The sequence below is a fragment of the Protopterus annectens genome, chromosome 14.part0, assembly GCF_019279795.1.
Source record: "Protopterus annectens isolate FY-2018-M chromosome 14.part0, PAN1.0, whole genome shotgun sequence".
Lineage (NCBI taxonomy): Eukaryota > Metazoa > Chordata > Ceratodontiformes > Protopteridae > Protopterus > Protopterus annectens.
In genome coordinates this window covers 900,350,501-900,371,186 of record NC_056748.1, presented here as the reverse complement: position 1 = coordinate 900,371,186, position 20,686 = coordinate 900,350,501, and the positions used below count along the sequence as shown (strand labels likewise).

Here is a 20,686-nt window from a genome sequence, read left to right as displayed (position 1 = left end):
CCAATACCGGATCTCATTTCGCACCCCTGAAGGGTCCCTCATCCAAACCTGGGCAGTCTGAAGTGCACTGCTTGGCTGCTCCAGTTCCCTTGATTGCTAAGACTCCCGGTCTGTCTTCCCCAGTCAAAACTATTCTGGTGGCAGCTCATAAATTGTCTACCAGAAAAATATACTGCAGCAAATGGAAGCGTTTCTCTATCTGGGCTTCTCAGAGGGATTTGGACCCTTTCACAGCTCCTGTTCCAGAGGTCCTTGAGTTCTTGCCATACATTTTCCAGCAGGGTGCCAGTTCATCTACAGTGAAAGTTCAACTGGCGGCCATTTCCAATTTCCATGTAGGTGAGAACATGGTTTCTTTAGCTTCCTCCAGATTTTTCAAAACCGTTATTAAAGGTACCTTTCTTTTAAGACCCCCTGGTTAAGGATCCTACCCCTCCTTGGGACCTTACCTTTGTTTTGCAAGCTTTGGTTGCTCCGCCCTTTGAACCTGCTGCTTCTGTGGACTTGAAATTTTTACCCTGGAAGACAGCTTTTCTAGTGGTCTTTATCTCTGCTAGGAGAGTGTCAACTCCAGGCATTATCTGTCAAACCTCCATATATGATTTTTCATAAAGACAAGGTTTCACTTTTTACTAATCCTTTTCTGCCTAAAGTGGCCTCGGAAACAAATATCAATTTATCTGTTTTCTTTCCAAATTTTCAGAACAGTGGTGAATATAAATTGCATTTGTTAGATGTGCATAGACATGTAAATTTCTGCTTAGACAGGACTAAAGCCTATTGCAAGTCTGACCTGTTAGTGTGTTTTGCTATGCCCCTTCTGGGTAAATCGGTTTCTAAGGTAACTATTGCCAGATGGATTTCCTTTTGCATCCTTCAGGTTTACAAAGACAAAGGTATGTCCCTTCTGGGTAGGATAAATGCCCATTCTACCAGGTGCATGGCTATGTCAGCTGCCTTTTGGTCTAGAGTATCTTTGGACGATATTTGTTTGGAGGCTACTTGGTTCTCATCTTGCACCTTCATTTCTCATAAGTGGGACATGGCTTCTAGAGGGAGAGCATTCTTTCGCTCCGCAGTGCTCCGAAATATCCTTCCATGAGGGTCACCCAAGGTTTTGGTAGCTGGGGGACTCTATCCCACAGGTTGATCATATGAAGTCAACTACTTCAGATAAGTTATGTACTTGCCATAACGTTCCATCTGAGTAGTTAACTTCATTTGTCATCAACCTGTCCCTCCCTCCTTCACCCTGACCTTCTCTTTGTTTCTACATTGACAGCAGGAGAGAGCGCCTTGCGGCTCTCATGTTTTTTTGCTTTATTAGTGAAGGTTATTGGATCAGGTTCATTTGAGGTTAATAGCAAACTCTGAGGGAAGGAAGGAGATGAAGGAATATTATGGGTAAGGGGAGGAGCTTGGAGCTGTCATCTCAGATCCAGTCCATATCTTACACCCACAGGTTGATGCATACCAAGTCTAACTAAGACGGAACATTATGGTGAGTATATAACTTCTTTTTACCTCTCATTCGAAGTTTCTTCAGAAAGCTTGCAGGCTGGGGAGCACAATAATCCTAATTGCCTTATTCTGGCTTAGTCAAGTTTGGTTCCCTTCTCTGTGGTCTCATCTAGTAGTTCCTCCATGGATCTTTGATCCGGTTCTGGATCTTATTTCTCACCTCTCAGGGGTTCCTCACCCAGACCTGGACAGTCTGAAACTCACAACTTGGCTGGTCCAGTTCCATTACTTAGGACTCCCGGTTTACCCTCTCCAATTAAAGCCATTCTGGTGGCAGCCCATAGATCATCTAGCAGAAAAAAATACCATAGTAAATGGAAACGTTTCTCTATTTGGGCCTTTGAACGGACTCTAGACCCCTTTTCAGCTGCAGTTCTGGCCATTCTGGAATTTTTATCTAGTATTTTTCAACAGGGTGCGAATTTTTCTACTGTTAGAGTTCAACTGGCTGCCATTTCTAACTTCCATGTGGTTGAAAGCATGGCTTCCTTAGCTTAGTCTAGATCTTTCTTAAAGGAACTTTTATTTTATGACCACCAGTGAAAGATCCAATGCCGCCTTTGGACCTCTTCTTTGTACTACAAGCTCTAGTTTCCCCTCCCTTTGAACCAGCGGCATCAGTAGACTTACAATTCCTTTCTTGGAAAACTGCCTTTTTGGTGGCCATTACTTCGGCCAGGAGGGTATCGGAACTACAAGCTTTATCCATTAAAGTTCCCTACATAGTTTTTCATAAGGGCAGGGTTTTCCTGGGCATTAATCCTTCCTTCCTAAATTGGCTTCTGAGAACAGTATTAATCAAACCATCAATCTTCCTGCTTTCTTTCCAAATTTCCAAAACAAAGGTGAATACAAGTTACATTTGTTTGACATATATAGCCAATTGAGGTTTTACTTCCACAGAACAAAACACTTTGGAAATCAGACCCACTGTCTGTATCCTGTACGAGATCCTTTTTAGGCAATCCGATTTCCGAAGTTACCATTGCTAGATGGATTCCCCCAATGCATTATCCAGGCGTATTCGGACAGACATCTCCCTGCTGGGTCTGATTAAAGCCCATTCGACTAAATCCATGGCAACTCCAGCCACTTTCTGGTCTAGAGTGTCGCTGAATAACATTTGATAAGTTGTCAATCTCGCCTTCATTCTTGCTGGATGGGTTCGGAGCCGATCCTCGGCTCCGACTCGGCACTTGCTAAGCTTGAGAACTCCTTTTACCAGCTCGAGGCAACCCTATATCCCATGATGCAAGGCGAGACTACCCCAGATCTCGTTTGCCGCTTCGCGAAGAGGTCTCTTTTTTGCCAGCTCAGGTGAGTTTTCAATTTCACAGTTATTCAGGGGTAATTTTCCCTTTTTCTTATTTTGGTTAGTTTCTAACTAGTGTGTATAGCTATACTATAGTTCCCACCCTATTTTCCTTCCATTTGGGTAAAAGTTTATTTTTTCTCTGTTAGGCCTAAGCCTCCCAGTTCATTAATCCCTGTCAGTTTGTGTGTGTGTTGGGGTTAATTGTGTGACACTTGTTGTGTGTGTGTGTATTTTCTTAGACTATGTCTAAAGAGGGAAAGGTCTCAGGCTTCAAGAAGTGTGACTCGTGCTGTCAGAAGATGTCTCTGACAGACGGTCACACTTGTGTTTACTGCCTGGGGCCTTTACACCTGCAGGACTCCTGTGCTATATGCCACTCCTTTAGCCAGAGAGTCCTGCAGGAGAGGAGGAACAAGTTGATCCTCCGTGGCTTATTAAAGCCAGAAGGTTCACCGACAAAGACTGGGTCGGGTAAACCTTCCAAGCCACCTAAGGTTCAGGCTCCGGTAGTTAAGCCTTCCCCGGTGGCTCCGATTCCTTCGGAGTCGAGATCGGCTCCGGCTGGAGCCGATCTTTCTACCACTGATATTGTAGTGTCTGTTCCTTCTGGCTCCGACACAGTCTCCAGTTTCCTTGTCGGCACCGGCTGGTGCTGAGGTGTTATCCAGCATCGGAGCCGATAAGTCTTCGGCTCCATCTGGAACCGAGAGGTCGTCGGCTCCGATGGCTCCGTCCAGGAAGAGATCTCGGCCCCCTTCTCTGGAGTCGACTCGCTCGGCTCCGAGGTCTCCTCTTTTATCGGAACGGAGTCATCGGAGCAGATCTTCGAAATCTTCCAGGCTGTCAGACCACGATTTAGAGAGGGTGGTAAGCAGGCTGTTGAAGTCACAGGCACTAGCCCAAATGCTCCATAGCCCGTCTCAACAGACTTCGGCTATTGCTCTTCCCCTTGAACTTCCTCCTCCGACTCTCCTCCAGAGTTCGGAGCCGGAGCTTTTTGGAACAGTGACCGTGTCGGCGCCGATTCATCCCCTTTCGGCTCCGTCGTCTTCAGCTCCTATCTCCCCCATGAGACCTTCCTTGGAGGGATCCGGTCGCCAAGTTTCCCTTGTCGGCTCCGAGGGGGCCAGTGGCACCGGACCCTTGTCCGACCCTGCTCTCCGTCTCGGAGCTTCGGCTTTGGTGAGCTGGGCACCGACATCGGCCTCGGAGCCGCCTTTTTCAGTGGAGCCGGGAATTCCTGTCTCTTCGGAGCAGGAGTCTTCTGGTCTCCCTGGGAGAGGAGCCTTTGAGGTGATGAGGAGTGTCCTGGCACTTGAGCCAGGTCAACGGTCCATTCCTTTAGCTCCTCCCTCTTCGGTGCCTGTTGATGTCTCTTGCCAGTCTCTTGCTCCCAGGCCCAGGGATCCATCGCCCCAGGTTTCCCCATTGGGAATGACTTCCTCTTCCGAGATTTCTCCTGATCCCACAGGAGAACCCCCGCGCAAGAGGACGTGTAAGAGGAAACAGACTCCCCTGAGTCTACCACATCGGATACAGACTTAGATGAGTCTGAGGGATCCCCGCGGTCCCCCTCTGAGGATGTCTCCTTTTCAGACATCCTGGAACTCCTTAAACAGAGGGGGAACTGGCCTTCCATTGACCCCTCCAAGGATGAGTCTGTATACCTGGAGGCGTTTGGATCTCGACCCTCCACCTCCTGGGTGTCTCCGCCTTTCGACCCACTCATGCAGGTAGTGGCTCGGAAGGCGTGGGCAGCCCCGGATTCTGTGGAACCTGTCCCCAGGAGGCCATCCAAATTTATTACGGCCCCTTCAGACAAGCAGTTTCTTTCTAAGGGCGTCTCTGTGGATGCTATGGTGGTGGCGGCCACCAAGAAGGAACTTGCGGATCCTTCCGTGCCTGTCCATCTTCCTAACAAAGACTCTAGGACCATGGATAGGTATGGCAAGCGGATGTTTTCTTCAGCGACCTTTGCTATGCGTTCGCTGAACTACCTTTGTCACTTCACCAGACTTCAGAGAGACATTCTCAAGGAACTAGGTGAGGTAGTTCAGGATCCTTCAGCTGCTGGGGCTCAGGACAAGATTGCCTCACAGCTAGCAATCCTAAATTCTTTAACCAACTCCTCCATGCGGCTCATCTTCTATGCGGCCGATGGAGCGAGTAGAGCCGCAGGCACAGGAGTGGCACTTGGGCGTCAGGCCTGGATGCGGCTTTGTAATTTCGCGGACCCCTTCAAGGCATCCTTCACCAATACCCCCTTTGACGGTTCAGCTTTGTTTGGACCGCAGGTGAAGGAGACCTTGACCAGGTGTGAACAAGACGGCAAAACCCTTTCTGCCGTAGGAGTCCATTTTTCCACTCCTTCAAGACCCTACCCCAAAGGTCAGAAAGGAGGAAAAATGTGGTTCCGTAAAGCCCAAGGAGTTACGCCGGACACGTGGTCAGTTTACCCCCAGAGGCAGAGGGGGTAACAACAGACGCCGCCCTAGAGGCAGGGGGGGTCCCCAGAATCAGGGTAGCAGGGAGCCTCTTCCTGACAAACCCTTTCAGCATCCCTGAGGTGTTGCCCGACTGTCCACCCTTGGAGGCAGTCGGGGGAAGGATATCGCTGTACCCATTAGCCTGGCGTTCCCTCTCACAAGACATATGGGTACAGTCGATCATATCAGAGGGTTACAAAATCCCTTTCGAAAGGTATCCTGCCTCACCAATCCCTTCCAGACATCTCACCCGGTCAAAGGGATTTGGCAAAACAGGAGGTCTCAAAGCTCCTAGAAAAAAGAGCTGTCCAAATAGTTCCAGCAGACCAAGTAGGATCCGGCATCTACTCAAGATTCTTTTTGGTCCCCAAAAGGATGGGAGATTGGAGACCAATTTTAGACCTGAGCAATCTAAACAGATTTGTCAGAAAGGCAAGATTCCGGATGGTCACTCTTCAGTGCATTCTGCCCTTTTTGGGCAAGGACAACTGGATGTGCTCGATAGACCTTCAGGACGCGTACTATCACATAAAGATACACAGACGCTCCAGGAGGTTTCTCCGCTTTCAGCTGGGGACCAGTCATTTTCAATTCAGAGCCCTGCCCTTTGGCCTCACTTCAGCCCCCAGAGTGTTTACCAAATGCATGACAGTGGTTACGGTTCATCTGAGACGTCAAGGATTCCAGGTGTTTCCTTATTTAGACGACTGGCTCCTTTCCGCCACCACCAAGCATCAGCTTCTCCAATGCAGAGACTACACTCTGCAGATCTGCAAACAGTTGGGAATCTCAGTGAATTTCGAAAAATCTTCTCTGCTGCCTTGCCAATCTATCACCTTTATAGGCGCAGAATTAAACACCATCAGTATGTTAGCCAGACTAACAAATCAGAGAATTCTGGACATCCAAAAATACGTTCGGATCATATTACTGAGCAACAAGGTCAGAGCCAGATTGGTTCTGAAGGTTCTAGGTCTTATGGCTGCAGCCATTGTACTTCTACCATTAGCTTGCTTCCACATGCGTCTTCTGCAGTGGATGTTCTTCACTCAGTGGTCGTTCCAGAACCTACCCATGAGGCACGAAATTCTGGTTACACAATCGTGCAAGACTCATCTAACCTGGTGGATATCTTCTCTGCTCCATCAGGGCCGACCGTTTGTTCCCCCAACTCCGGTTGCCACAGTCACTTCGGATGCCTCTCTGATCGGGTGGGGGAGGCATTATCATGGCAGGATGGTCCGTGGGACTTGGCAACCCACAGAATACCATCTGCACATAAATGTCCTGGAGATGAGAGCGGTGCTTTTAACGTTGCAAGCCCTCAACGACTTTCTTCCCTCTGGGACTATTGCAGTTCAAACGGACAACATGTCCGTAGTCTGGTACATCAACAAACAGGGCGGGACCAGGTCCTATCCTTTGTCGAGAAGCTCTCAGACTTTGGCAATGGGCAATCTCCTCTCATCGGTTTCTGATAGCAACGCACATCCCCGGCAGGTCCAACCTCTTAGCGGACAGACTGAGCAGAGCTATTCTCATGCCTCACTAGTGGTCTCTCAAACAATCGGTAGTGGACGGAATTTTTCAGAAGTGGGGCACCCCTTGTTGCGACCTTTTTGCTACACCCCAAATCAGCAAATGCCCAGACTTCTTCACCCTCTTTCCCTTACCAGGCCATCCCCTGAGAGACTCTCTAAAACTTCTGTACGCTTTTCCCCCATTCCCTCTAATTCCACAGGTCATTCAGAAAGCTACCGTTTTGAGAGCCAAGTTGATTCTCATTGCCCCTTACTGGCCTCGACAAATTTGGTTTCCGTCCCTACATCATCATCTCCTGGTGCAGCCTTGGCATCTGGAACCAGTTCCAGATCTTCTGATCCACCAGACGGGTCAACAGCACCGGGCCATTCGTTCTCTCAACCTCACTGCTTGATTGCTCCACTTCCTTCCCTAGCCAGGCTTCCTATGATCTCTGACCCTGTTAGAGATATCATAATAGCTTCCTTAAAGTCGTCCACCAGAACGGTTTATGCTAGCAAGTGGCGATGTTTTTCTCTATGGGCAAATTCCAGACACATTGATCCCTTTACTGCACCGGTGCATTCAATTTTGGATTTTCTGGCTGAAGTTTTTCAGTCAGGATCTTCATCGACAGTTAAAGTCCAATTGGCAGCAATTTCTAAATATCATGTTGGCTTGCAAGATCATAACATAATGTCGCACAGACTGTGCAAAGCTTTTCTGAGAGGTGTTTTTCTCCTAAAACCTCCAGTAAAACATCCTCCTCCACAATGGGATCTGAATTTGATGTTAGCATCCTTGATTTTACCCCCCTTCGAACAGTCTGCTTCATGCTCGTTAAAGTTGCTGACCTGGAAAACAATATTCTTGGTTGCTGTCACTTCAGCAAGGAGGGTTTCTGAACTACAAGCCCTCTGTATCCGTTCTCCATACTTAGTTTTTCACAAGGATAGGGTATCCTTAAGAACTAATCCATCTTTTCTGCCCAAAGTTGTTTCTCAGACTAATATTAATCAATCCATTGATCTACCAGTTTTTTTCCCTAATTATTCGGACAGAGCTGAACAAAAACTTCATTTTTTGGATGTCCATCGTCAACTCAGATATTGTTTGCATAGAACTAAACAATTCAGGAAATCTGATCAATTATTTGTTTCCTATGCAGAAAACAGAAAAGGTCTCCCAGTTTCGAAAGTGACCTTATCCAGATGGTTGTCTGCTACCATTTCTTATGTGTATTCGCTCAGAGGCAAGCAACTACCCTCAAAACCGAAAGCGCATTCAACCAGGAGCCTGTCCACATCTACAGCTTTTCAGGATAGGCTACCCATTGATACCATTTGTGCAGCAGCTACTTGGGCCACTTCTCATACCTTTGTCTCTCATTATAAATTAGATTTGGCCTCCAGGGACAGAGCCAGGTTTGGTTCCACAGTTCTCAAGAGTCTGTTCCATTGAGCCACCCAAGATACAGGTGCTAGGGACGCGGTCCCATCCAGCAAGAATGAAGGCGCGATTGACAACTTAACATTTAGAAGTTATGTACCTACCATAACGTTCCATGTTGTCTTCTCTCGCCTTCTTTCTTGCTTCCCTCCCTCCTTCCCCCTGGCCTGGACAGATCTTGAAGGGCTTCTCTTTCTCAGGTTTCACTCTCCTGAGTCTTCAGTAGAAAGAGTCTATTTTTAGAACTTTTTGCTTAGTTCTTCTAGGCTAGTGTTTGCTCTTCCTTTGGGAATAGTATTATTTAGCAGGGTATTTTAGCTACCAAACGAGATCTGAGGTAGTCTCGCCTTGCATCATGGGATATAGGGTTGCCTCGAGCTGGTAAAAGGAGTTCTCAAGCTTAGCAAGTGCCTAGTCGGAGCCGAGGATCGGCTCCGAACCCATCCAGCAAGAAAGAAGGCGAGAGAAGACAACTAACATGGAACGTTATGGTAGGTACTTAACTTCTAATTCTGCAGCTACTTGGTCCTCCTCTCATACCTTTATTTCACATTACAAATTGGACATGGTTTCCAGGGGTAGAGCATCCTTTGGCTCCGCGGTGCTCCGTAATATCCTTCCATGAGGGCCACCTAGATCAAGGTAGCTGGGGACTCTGTCCCACAGGTTGAAGATGAAATGAAGTAAACTACATTCCATATGAGTAGTACTTCATTTGTCCTCCATCATCCTTCCCTCCTTTCCCCTAACCTTGCCACAATTGTCCCATTTTGGTATTTGGGAGAGGTGCACACTTGTGGGTCTCTTGCTTATACTTGGTCTAGATTGTATGAAACTTTAGTGGTAAGGTTTCTTTGTGTCTGGCTTATGTTTCTGATTCAGCAAACTCTATCTGAGGGAAGGAAGGAGATGGAGGGGCATTATGGGTAGAGGAGGATCTTGGAGCGCTTATCAAATGCTGGTGATGTGACAGTCTCTGATCCAGTCTGGATCCGAATACCCACAGGTTGAAGACAAATGAAATACAACTACTCAGATGGAGTGTTATGGTGAGTACATGACTTTTTCCTTGTCACAAATTATGCCTGCATCTTTCCACTGTACCTGTAATTCCCAAGGTTGGATAAGCCGTAGTGGTGCAGTGGTTTCGTTGTTGCCTCACAGCAAGAGTTTCTCCTGTTAGTTTCCCAGATGGAGCGCCTTCTGTGTGGAGTCTGCATGTCCTCCCCGCAGTCGAGTGGCGTTCGAAAGACATGCGTAGAATGGGCGTGCCTTCGTTTAAGGTTGGATGTCGAGCTGGCGCCTCGGCACCTGTAAAAAATAAATGTCCTGCCAATCATTAGCGGACAGGAGTTCTGCTGTGGCAACCCCTAACTGGGAAAAGCCAAAAGAACAGTGTATTTACTTCTGTGTTCATCCTGTCAAAGTTGTGTGAGGATGATAAAGTTGCTCAAGCTTAGAAGAACACTACTATGAAATGTAAACTCACCTTTTCATATGCTTTACTTTGTACTGCAAGGAAAAAATATTTTTAGGCTATGTAATTAAATGAAGGGGGTAGTAATATAACATGGAGTTATGTAAGGCGAGGAGACATCTGTGCCTTGGTGAATGAAGAATGAGTACAACAGATTTCCAGAAATGAAGGCAAACTGCTTAGGAAAGTGCAGCACTCCTGTAGTAGGTGGATGGGTCTAATCCAAAGGGGGGTGGGGGGGAGGGTTGTCTATTCCTGAAGAATTTCAGCTTGGTGACCTTAAAAACTTTTTGGTGCTTTTGGGCTTTAAACTTTAATGGAAAAAGTTTTAAAAGCTTGTTTGCTATCACAAACCTAGAGTAAGTCAGGTTCAGGAGGTTATAAAATATAACTTGCAATGCTACCATTTTATCAAAGTTAGGAGGTGAAAACACCCTACTTGTGTATCTCTAGCAAAGTCATATAAATGAAATTTGAAATGGATTCTGGGAGATAAAGCAAAAGAAGACTGCATCAATATGTTAAATTGATGGCTATTTGTGGTTTAACTTCTTGGAAAGTAAGAAGCCCTTGGTGATTCTGAATTGGCATTTTCCTTCACATGCATTCTTCAAAGCATGTCTTCTGCTTTTGATCCATTTTCCTGTGAAACCCTCCATCTTTTGCCAATAGAAAAATGTTTCTGGAGGGTGATAGTGCACCTCCGACCACTCAAAGGTAGTGGTACTTTCATGGGATTTGAATTATGTCTTCAAAGAGCTAAACTTCTGTTATTTTCAAACCGTTAATGATTGTGCCTTGAAAATTTTATCATGAAAAGACATTGCTTCTGCTGGCCATTAACTGTACTCTGGTTGTCTGAATTGTAATCTTTGGCCACACTTTCAGCAGGGACTTACTTGTATCACCGAATGCTCACTCTTCTCGAGGTTTCTATTTAATTGGCTTTTTCATGCTCAGTATTATTTCCAATTGCCACTTGTCAGGATAAGTTTCCTAGTGCCTCTGACTGTAAAGATTTACTATGAGGAACCCTTCAACTTTGTCCTGTTTTTAGAAATCCAGTACCTCTTTGGGGTGCTTCACTCTTGAAATGTTGGTTTTTTACTTTCAAGATTTCAGCTTAGTGACTTGAAGCATTTGTCTTTGTCTGATAAACACTACTCATGTCAGAGGCATGAGCTGCAGACCTTCAAAGCTTCCTTAATTGTCCTACCCTCCAAAGAAAGTGGGTGTCAGAACTGTAACCTTTGCACTTTCAACAGGAGCCTTATTTGTACCTCTGAGTACACTCTTCTAGAGGTTTGGCTACTTGGATTGCCTTTGTATGATATCTAGCCTATCTGTGCTGAAAGTAAGTTATTTCCAATTTCCACTTGTCAGGATTAGTTTCCTAGCCTGTCTGGCTGTAAAAGTTTCTTATGTAGAGCCCTTCAACCTGGTTTTAGAGATCCGGTACTCTTTGGGGTGTTTGTTTACTGTTGAGCTGTATGACAGAGCCTTACTTGGACCCCTGAGAACTCGTTCTACTCAAGGTTTGGCTACCTCAATGGCGTTTGTATTTTATACGTTAATATTTGAGACTACTTTCTAAACCCAGAGATGTTATGTAGTCCTATCTCGCCTACATTCTTACCCGTGGGTTCGGAGCCGAATATCTGCTCCGACTCTGCCGATTTTATTAGCTCAAAGTCTCTCATTGGCTGGGCTAAGCAGGTATCCCATGGTGCACTGCTCCATATCCCCCGATCTCGTTTGCCGCTCGTGTAGCTAGGACGTGGTCTCGCTTGGCTGTGGCTAAGTACCTACTTTTCTTGATTTTAGAGAAGTTTGTTTCAGTCAAAAGCTATTTTCGTAGTTTAAATCTGTCTAATCTTGTCTGGTGTGTTAGGCTTTGTGGTTGAGAGTTTTTGTGTGGTATCCCTCTTACTGTTCCCCGGGCTAGGCCCATTTCAGTTAGAGGGCCTAGTTCTCCTCTGTTTCCTTCTGTGTTCACCCCAAACCGTTTAAATTAGTGGTTTTGGCTACCCTCTCCTTGTGTTCCATTGTTTAAAATTGTACTAGATTTTGTGCGCGTTTGATCGCAGTTTTTGGTGTTGGTTACCTCATTATCGTTCCCGCCTTTATAGAGTGAACGCCTGTTCTTGTTCTGACTTGGTTTTGCATTGTGGGCGCAGTAGTTAAAATATCTAAGGATACGAAGGAGCATAAACCTTTAGGATTTAAAAAGTGCTCAAAATGTGGGTACCAAATGTCCATAACCGATGGGCATTCCATTTGTGTCTACTGCTTAGGAGCCATCCATCTGCAGGAATCCTGCAGCCTTTGTCATGCGTTCAGCCGTAGAGTTCTCCAAGAGAGTAAGAATAAGCTAATCTTAAAGGGACTATTAAAACCCTCTTGAAGAGGCTATGGATTCGGCTTCCAGTGGCAAGTCAAAAAAAAGTTCTCTGGCTCAGTCAGCTTCATCAGAGCCACTGGAGAAAATGTCTAAAACTGCATCAACCTCCTCGGCTCCACTGTCCTCGGGGCCGCAGGAAGGATCGGTATCTATGGAACCGGCGTCTGCTCCAATTGTATTGGAACCTCCTAGGAGCCGATCGCCCAGTCTCAAACCTACTTCTCCTGACAGGAGATCGCATTCTCCATCCCTGTCCTCCAAATCCTCCAGGATCCTTTCGGATGTGGATAGGGTGGTTCAGAGGCTCCTCCAGTCACCGGTTTTGGCGAAATTGTTTTCGGCTCCGACCCAGTCAGCTCCGGAGCCCGTCCAAGCACCTTCTTCGATCATTCCTCCGAGCACATCTCTGTCTTCGGAGCGGAAGTGTTCCCCACCGCGTGATGTTTCTAGGCTGGCTCTGATGCCCCATTCGGCCCCATCAGTACTGGCATCGGCTCTGACCCAGTCAGCTCCGTCCTCTAGTTTCGGGACTTGGGACTCTTCGGTCGGGCCTGAGGGGCACATCTTGGGACTTATTTCGGTTCCGTGTCTCCCTCTTGGTGCTTCGGCTCGGGGAACTCCAACTCCTGTCATGGCCTCGGAGACTGGTCGCTCCTTGGACTGGGGGGGGGTCGGCCTTTGTGGCTATGCGGTGGCCAGATCGTCCGCTACATCAGGCAGGTCGGTCACTGTCACCCACCACTCTGGTGAGCGCTTCTGTTCACCACCCATCCGTGGACAGCAGAGCACCAGAGCCTAGGGATACCCCCACGAGTGGTCCCCAAATTTGAGGGTCCCTCAGAGTTCGTGCCTGAGGAGCCCCCCAGAAAGAAAACTTGCAAAGAGGAAGCGCACAGACTCCCAAGATGAGTCCCTCACCTCTGATACTGACCTCGAGGAATCTGAGGGTACCCCCAAGTCATCCTCTGTTTCCTTCTCCGATATCCTGGAGATACTGAAACAGAGGTGACTGGCCTTCCAAAGCCCCTTCCGAGGAGGAGTCAGTATTCCTTAAGGCTTTTGGCACGCAACCCTCCGCCTCCTGGGTGTCTCCACTCTTCGAACTCCTTGACCTGATTTGTCGAAGAGTCTGGGAGAACCCTGATTCTGTGGAGCCTGTGCCCAGACATCCCAACAAGTTTCTTTCCACCCCCCAGGGCAAAGAGTTTGTCTAAAGGAGTTCCTGTTGATGCCATGGTGGTGGCGGCAGCCACCCAGAAGGAAGTAGCAGAGTCTTCTTCATCCGTCCATCCTCCTAACAAGGAGTCTAGGACCATGGACCGGTACGGGAAGCGTACCCTCTCGTCAGCGACCCTTACGTTAGTCGCAGAATTACTTGTCTCACTTCACTCTGCTCTAGCGAGATCTTCTCAGAGTTAGATACTCTTGCGGGTAACGTTTCTGAGGTGGTGGCTCAGACGGTTAATGCCCAGGTTGCTACCCTCAACTCCATTGTCAACTCATCCATGCGGCTCATTTCGTATGTAGCCGAGGGAGTGAGTAGGGCAGCAAGCTCAGGGGTCACCCTTAGGAGGCAAGCTTGGCTACGCCTGTGTCACTTTGCGGAGGCCTTCAAGTCTTCCTTCACTGACGCCCCCTTTGACGGTTCCTCCCTGTTTGGAACCAAAGTGAAAGACACCCTCACCAGGTGCGAGCAAGAAGGAAAGACCCTGTCTGCCGTAGGGGTCTGTTTTTCCCTTCCTTCTAGGCCTTATCCCAAGGCCCAGAGGGGTGGGGGTGGAGATGTGGTTCAAGAAATCAGAGGTTTTTTTCCTGCCACACAAGGTGAACCCCCCTCCCTCCAGAGGCAGGGAGGGGTGGATATTCAAGGAGATGTCGCCCCAGAGGTAGAGGGGGCCCCCGCAATTTGGGAGACCGCGACTCCTTCCGTGGTTCTCCATACTCTCATTCCTGATGGTGTGCCCAACTGCGCTTATCCGGAGCCAGTCGGGGGTCGAATTTCCTTGTATCTGGAAGCCTGGGAAAGCATTACCCAGGACCGATAGGTATTACAGATAATTTCCGGTGGTTACCTCATTCCATTCTCCTCAGTACCCCCGCCAATCAGAAAAATCCCAGACGTACCACCCGCTCAAAGGGATCAAGCAGCCTCAGTGGTCTCGCAGCTGCTAGAAAAAGGAGCTATCCAGCGCGTCCCCTCAGACCAGATTGGATTAGCGACTTACTCAAGATTCTTTTTGGTGCCGAAAAGAACAGGGGACCCGAGACCCATACTAGGTCTCAGCCAGCTCAGCAATTATGTACACAAGTCCAAGTTCCGTATAGTCCCACTGCAATCGATTCTCCCATTGTTGGGAGAGGAGGTATGGATGTGCTCCATCGACCTCAAGGATGCATACTACCATGTGAAAATGGACAGAGCATCCAGGAGTCACCTACGCTTCTGGCTTGGGAGCCAGTCACATCCAGTTTCAAGCCCTGCCCTTTGGTCTCACCACAGCCCCCTGGGTGTTCAAGTGTATGGTGGTGGTGATGGCTCACTTGAGACATCAGGGATTCCAGGTGTTTCCGTATCTGGACGACTGGCTCCTTACCACTCCCACCAGGCATCAACTAGTTCAAACCAGAGACGCTACCATCAATCTAAGTCTCCAGTTGGGTATAACAATAAATTGGGAAAAATCTGCCTTTTGCCCTCACAGCGCGTCACCTTTATAGGAGCTGAATTAGACACCATCGAGCATTTTTACCACAAGAAAGGATCAGAGTATTGCAACAACAGATACACATGCTGATGCCCCTGAGACAAGGGAAGGCAAGATGGGTTCTCCAACTCCTAGGGACCATGGCAGCAACAATCATATTGGTCCCTCTAGCGAGATTAACATGAGAATTCTCCAATGGCTCCTATTCGTTCAATGGTCTCTCCAAAGACTCCCACTGTCACATCCCGTCTTACTCATGGGCTGATGCAAGCAGGACCTCAGTTGGTGGCTGTGCACCAGCAATTTGAACGGGGGAAAGCCCTTTGTTCCACCCATCCCGATTGCCACGGTGACCACGGACGCCTCCCAGATGGTTTGAGGGGGGGGGCATTATCTTGGCAGGACAGTCCAAGGCACATGGCAAGAACACGAGATAATTTGCATATAAACATCCTAGAGATGAGAGCAGTGCTTCTTGCGTTGCAGGCACTTCAGTGTGTTCTTCCTCTAGGGACGATTGCTATACACTCAGACATGTCAGTAGTGTGGTATCTCAACAAGCAAGGGGGAACCCGGTCTTACTCTCTGTGCAAAGAGGCCATGCGAGTGTGGCATTGGGCAGTAGCTTCCCAACGGTTTCTGGTGGCAGCGCACATTCCGGGGAAGTCCAACGTGATTGCGGACAGCCTAAGCAGAGCTATCCTGATGCCTTACGAGTGGTCCCTGAATCACCTGGTTGCAGAGCGAATCTTCAGCAGATGGGGTCAGCCTTGCTGCGACCTTTTGCCAGCCCTCTCAATGCAAAATGCAGCAACTACTTCACGCTGATCCCTCCACAGGGGGAGTTACCCAGGGACGCTCTGGTTCACAATTGGCCCTCCGGTCTGCTTTATGCTTTCCCTCCGTTTCCCCTGCTGTCAAAGGTGATTCAGAAAGCGCAATACTTGGGAAGCAGAATCATTCTGATTGCTCCACACTAGCCTTGTCAGGCTTGGTTCCCCTTTCTTCAGCAGTTCACTGCGGACAACTTGGACTCTGGACCCTCAACCAGATTTACTGACACACATGTCGGGACAGTTCCACCCCTCCCTGATGACTCTCTGGTTGACAGCCTGGCTACTCCACTTCCATCGTTAGTCAGACTTCATAATTTTTCACCGGAAGTGGTCCATATATTATCGTCCTCTCATAAACCATCCACTAGAAAGATTTATTGTAGTAAATGGAAAAGGTTCTCTATCTGGGCACATACCAGAGGCATTGATCCTTACACAGCTCCAATAGATTCAGTTCTGGAGTTCTTTTCTATGCTTTTACATCAGGGGTCCGCATCAGCCACTATCAAAGTTCAAGTGGCGGTGATATCTAATTTCCACGTAGCGAATGAACCTAGTCTCATGGCACAAAGCATTCCTCAAATGTACTCTGTTGCTTCGTCCCCCTGTGTCCGATCCTATCATGCCCTGGGATCTCAATTTTGTTCTACAAGCCCTTACTTTACCACCCTTTGAGCCTGCAGCTACCTGCGAATTGAATTTCTTGACATGGAAAACAGCCTTAACAGCAGTCACCTCAGCAAGGTGGGTTTTGGAAATTCAAGCCCTCTCTATCAAACCTCCATATTTTAATCTTCCATAAAGATAGGGTCTCTTAGACCAAACCCCTCGTTCCTTCCTAAAGTGGCTTCTGTGTCTAACCTAAATCAGTCCATTGAGCTGCCTGTTTTCTTCCCCCACTTTTCTAACAAGGCAGAATTTAGATTTCACCAGTTGGATGTGCATAGACAATTAGGCTTCTATCTACACCGAACAAAAGATATCCGGAAGTATGACCAACATTTTGTCTCCTTTTCGGAAAACCGAATGGGTTCCCCGGTATCCAAGGTCACACTGTCTAGATGGATAGCTACTTGTATCTCTTTCATATATCAAGCAGGAGGTAAAAATCTGCCATTTCCGGTAAAGGCTCACTCTACTCGGGCTGTTTCCACGTCCAAGGCCTACCAAGCCAGATGTCAATGGATGATATATGTGCTGCAGCTACTTGGGCTTCTCCTTGCACATTTGTTTCTCATTACAAATTGGACGTGGTCTCCAGGGGTAGGTCTTCCTTTGTCTCCACAGTTCTCAGGAGTATATTCCTATGAGCCACCCAGGATGTAGGTGCTAGGTACGCTGTCCCACGGGTAAGAATGTAGGCGAGATAGGACTACATAACATCAAGAAGTTATGTACTCACCATAACATTCGATGTATGTAGTCCATCTCGCCTCACATTCTTTCTTACCCTCCCACCTTCCCCCTTCCTGTAGGATTTGGAGGTTAGGTTGTCATCTGCAGAGTTCCCTTGCTTAGCTTATTCTTTATATGGATGTGATGTGTGCATGGAGTACAAATGAGTTTTGCAGCAAACTAGATCTGGGGATATGGAGCAGTGCACCATGGGATACCTGCTTAGCCCAGCCAGTGAGAGACTTCGAGCTAGTAAAATTGGCAGAGTCGGAGCAGATATTCGGCTCCGAACCCACAGGTAAGAATGTGAGGCGAGATGGACTACATACATCGAACGTTATGGTGAGTACATAACTTGTTTAAAACTAATCCTGATTGCCATAGCCCTACAATCCTCTTATGCTGTACTAAGTTGAAAGAAAGACCAAACTATGGCATTTCTGCAGTTGGTGGGATTTGGCTTTGTCCTTAATGTACCCATAAAAACTATAAAAAAAAAAAAAAAGTTATCTGCATTCAGAAGTTATATTGGCTAAATCATTTGTGTTTTTAAGGGATCATTTACATCTCATGGCCCTCTACTACAGGAGGTTGAAGTTATTGCACAATGAAGACTCACGCGTAACTGGCTGGTCTGCTTTTTTTGCTCATTTGAGCCTGGTTGTGCCCACTCTTAAATATATTAATTAGCCATGAAGAAATGGCACCCAACAAGGATGAAAATATGCGCATATGTGGTGGTTAGTATTTAATGTAAAATGCATTCAGGGGAACTTATTTCAGGAAGTGGGATCAGGGAGAGTAGGTTGTTAGCCAAATTAATGTTCTTTCTCCAGTGTGTACATCTGTAATGTTTGCTAGTATGTTATGCAGAGATTCAAATATGCGGCAGCATTCTCTTCACATGCCACAAATTTATTTTGTCAGTATGATTTGCAAATGTTTTGCACACAATCTAGCAGTATTTCAAGTAATGCACTTCATAAGTTTTATCTTGCACTGTTTAGATCAAGTGCCTGAGGATGGATATGAGCACATTTTTTATGGAGCACTTTGATAACCTCAGCAAAATCAAAGAAGATATCAGTGTGACACTGTCTGCCCTTCAGAGAGACTGTGAGAGCCTGCAGGAGGAAATAAACAGATCCAATGCAGAGCACACAGAGGTATGTTCTTTGGCATATAAACTTGTAAAATTGAGAGTTAATTACATTTTGCTAGTATGGCAACAGTATGGTTTTTATTTCAAAGCAGACCATTCTAAATGTCTGGCTTCTACTTTAAAATAGAGCATGCTCTTCAACTGTTATCATAATGCTTAGTCATTCTACAAAATGTTTTTTTTTTCTAGAGTCTGAGTCAAATGAATTCATTTTTACAAGGCCAGATGAACTTGCACTGCTTGAAAGCCCAAGAGCACTTTGACAACATGTTGACAAGAAGTGAAGCTGTCAAGATTACAGTTGGTGCTTTACACAACAGTATACAGATGTAAGTCTGCTTACTTTAATGTGAGTTATTGTATGTGGCTGTTTCCTGATAAAGTAGGCATGAATGTACACTATGCCCCATAATGATTAACTTCAGCCTGGTCATTTAATATTTGTGGCTAAGGTAGTATTACAAATTGAATGAATTTTGATGCCTAGCATATCTGACTTTAAAGGTCCTCTTCATTGTAAACTAATTTCATATGAGATTCCTAGCTGAACACATTACATAAACCTTTCTAGCTTCCACACTGGGGGTGCATACCACACTGAAGACTTATTTCCCTTATACTAACCATTTATCTGATGTTTCCAATCTTCATCTGTTCCTGACTGATGGATTACGGTTCTGATCCTCTGAACCGATCTGGCCGTTGTATAGCTCGCTCTAGCCAAAACAACTCTCAAGTTAATATTCTAATAAAAATATATTCGTAGACTTGTACGTAAATGTTAAATGTAGAAATGCTTTCTTCAGATCGAAGTATATTCCTTTCCCATATCTAGTTATTCACTAATTCGCTACAAATATATATTTATTTGATAAATTAATAATTTAACAAGTCAAAACAGCAAAGATTACGATGGGCCGATTTTTGCCTCAGAAAATAAACCATTATTGCAGATCAGAATCAGGCAGATGAACGCTGTATGGTGAGCAGGTTGTATCCTCATATAAATGCACTTCAGTACATGTAATTCAATTGCATATGGCATACCTCTTGTGTTGATAAACAGTCTAGTCACACTAGAGGGGGTTATATAAAATTATGCGGCATGTATAAGCTGTGATGTGAAGTAGATGACTTCATTTGGTTTTCAACCTTTGGGCTTCGGATCTCGCATGTATCCGAAACGACCACATAGCTCGCATCTTTGATCCGAGCTCTCAGCTCCTCTCCTCTACTCATAATGTCCCCTGTCTCCTTCCTCTCTTCAGATCTCGTTTGCCGCTGATATAGCAAGCAGTGTGATCCATGCACTTAGCCACCTCCCAGATGTCCCACCCACTCAGTGAGAGGCACCAGCCTTGGAAATAGAAAAGCTGCTAAGAGTGAGTGTCATTCAAAGGGTCCCCCCAGACCAGTCTGGATTGGGGTTCTATTCCAGGTTCTTTTTAGTGTCAAAGAAGACTGGGGACCTAAGACCTATCCTAGATCTTTCCACCCTGAACTTATTAATTTATTATTTATTTATTTGCATTTGTTAACCAGGTTGGTCCAGCTGGGTAAGAATTACCCTTTTTCAGTGGAGACCAGAGGGGAAAAGCCCCAAACAGACATACAAATACATACGAATAGAGACAAATTAACAATATTACAGAGGAAAACAATATTATGGGTACAATGGATAAGAAAAACAAACAATGAACGTTTGAGAAATATGAGCAAGGTAGGCCAGAGGCATGCATGCAAAAGATTTATGAAAAGGTGTTCTGAGCAAGATCTCTGAATTAAGTTAAAGTAGGCAAAGAAATGATGATTTAGGTGTGGAGTTAGCAGTGTGGGAGTTTTAGGTGGGAGCATGTGAAGGACATTCCCATTTGGAGGAGAGATGGGAGAGAAGCATGGATTTGAAATTATTGTGGTTAGGTATATTACGTAGTGGTGTGGGGAGATTGTTCCATAGTTTGGCTATAGTGTGGGATAGTAGTAGTTTACAAGTTGGGTGGATGGGTTTGTGTACATGCAGGAGGTTTTGGCCTGTGGATCTCAGGGTACGGGTAGGTGTTGTAGGGTGTTAGAGATTTAACAAGAGAGGGGCATTCTGCTGGTTTAAAGATGAGTTTGTGGGCTGTTGTAGGTACTTTAGGTGGTTGTGGAGTTCTAGCCAGTTTAGGGTGTGTAGGGAGTGACAGTGATGGGAAGAGTTCTTAGAATTGGTTGCAAATTTGCAGATTTTGTTGCAACAGGCCTCAAGTTTAGCACGGAGTCCGAGTTGTAGGTTGGAGAATAGGGGAGCACCGTACAAGAGAGAGGGGAGAAGGAAGGTAGATGCAAGGGTATGACTGGAAGATGAAGTAAAGATAGTTGTGTCTGTAGAGGAGGCCGATTTTCTGGTGGGTTTTTTGATTGCTGAGAGGATATGGG

The 20,686-nt window shown here is 46.4% G+C and overlaps 1 protein-coding gene across 1 annotated transcript in view; it reads left to right on the top strand.

The window, feature by feature from the left end:
- The window catches only part of KIF11 (kinesin family member 11), a 1,847,788-nt gene that overhangs the window by 1,447,879 nt on the left and 379,223 nt on the right, over positions 1–20,686 (top strand). The window contains exons 18-19 of the mRNA XM_044055639.1: positions 18,114–18,272; positions 18,458–18,597. Of these exons, the coding sequence (XP_043911574.1) occupies positions 18,114–18,272; positions 18,458–18,597 (299 nt within the window). The remainder of the gene's footprint in view (positions 1–18,113; positions 18,273–18,457; positions 18,598–20,686) is intronic.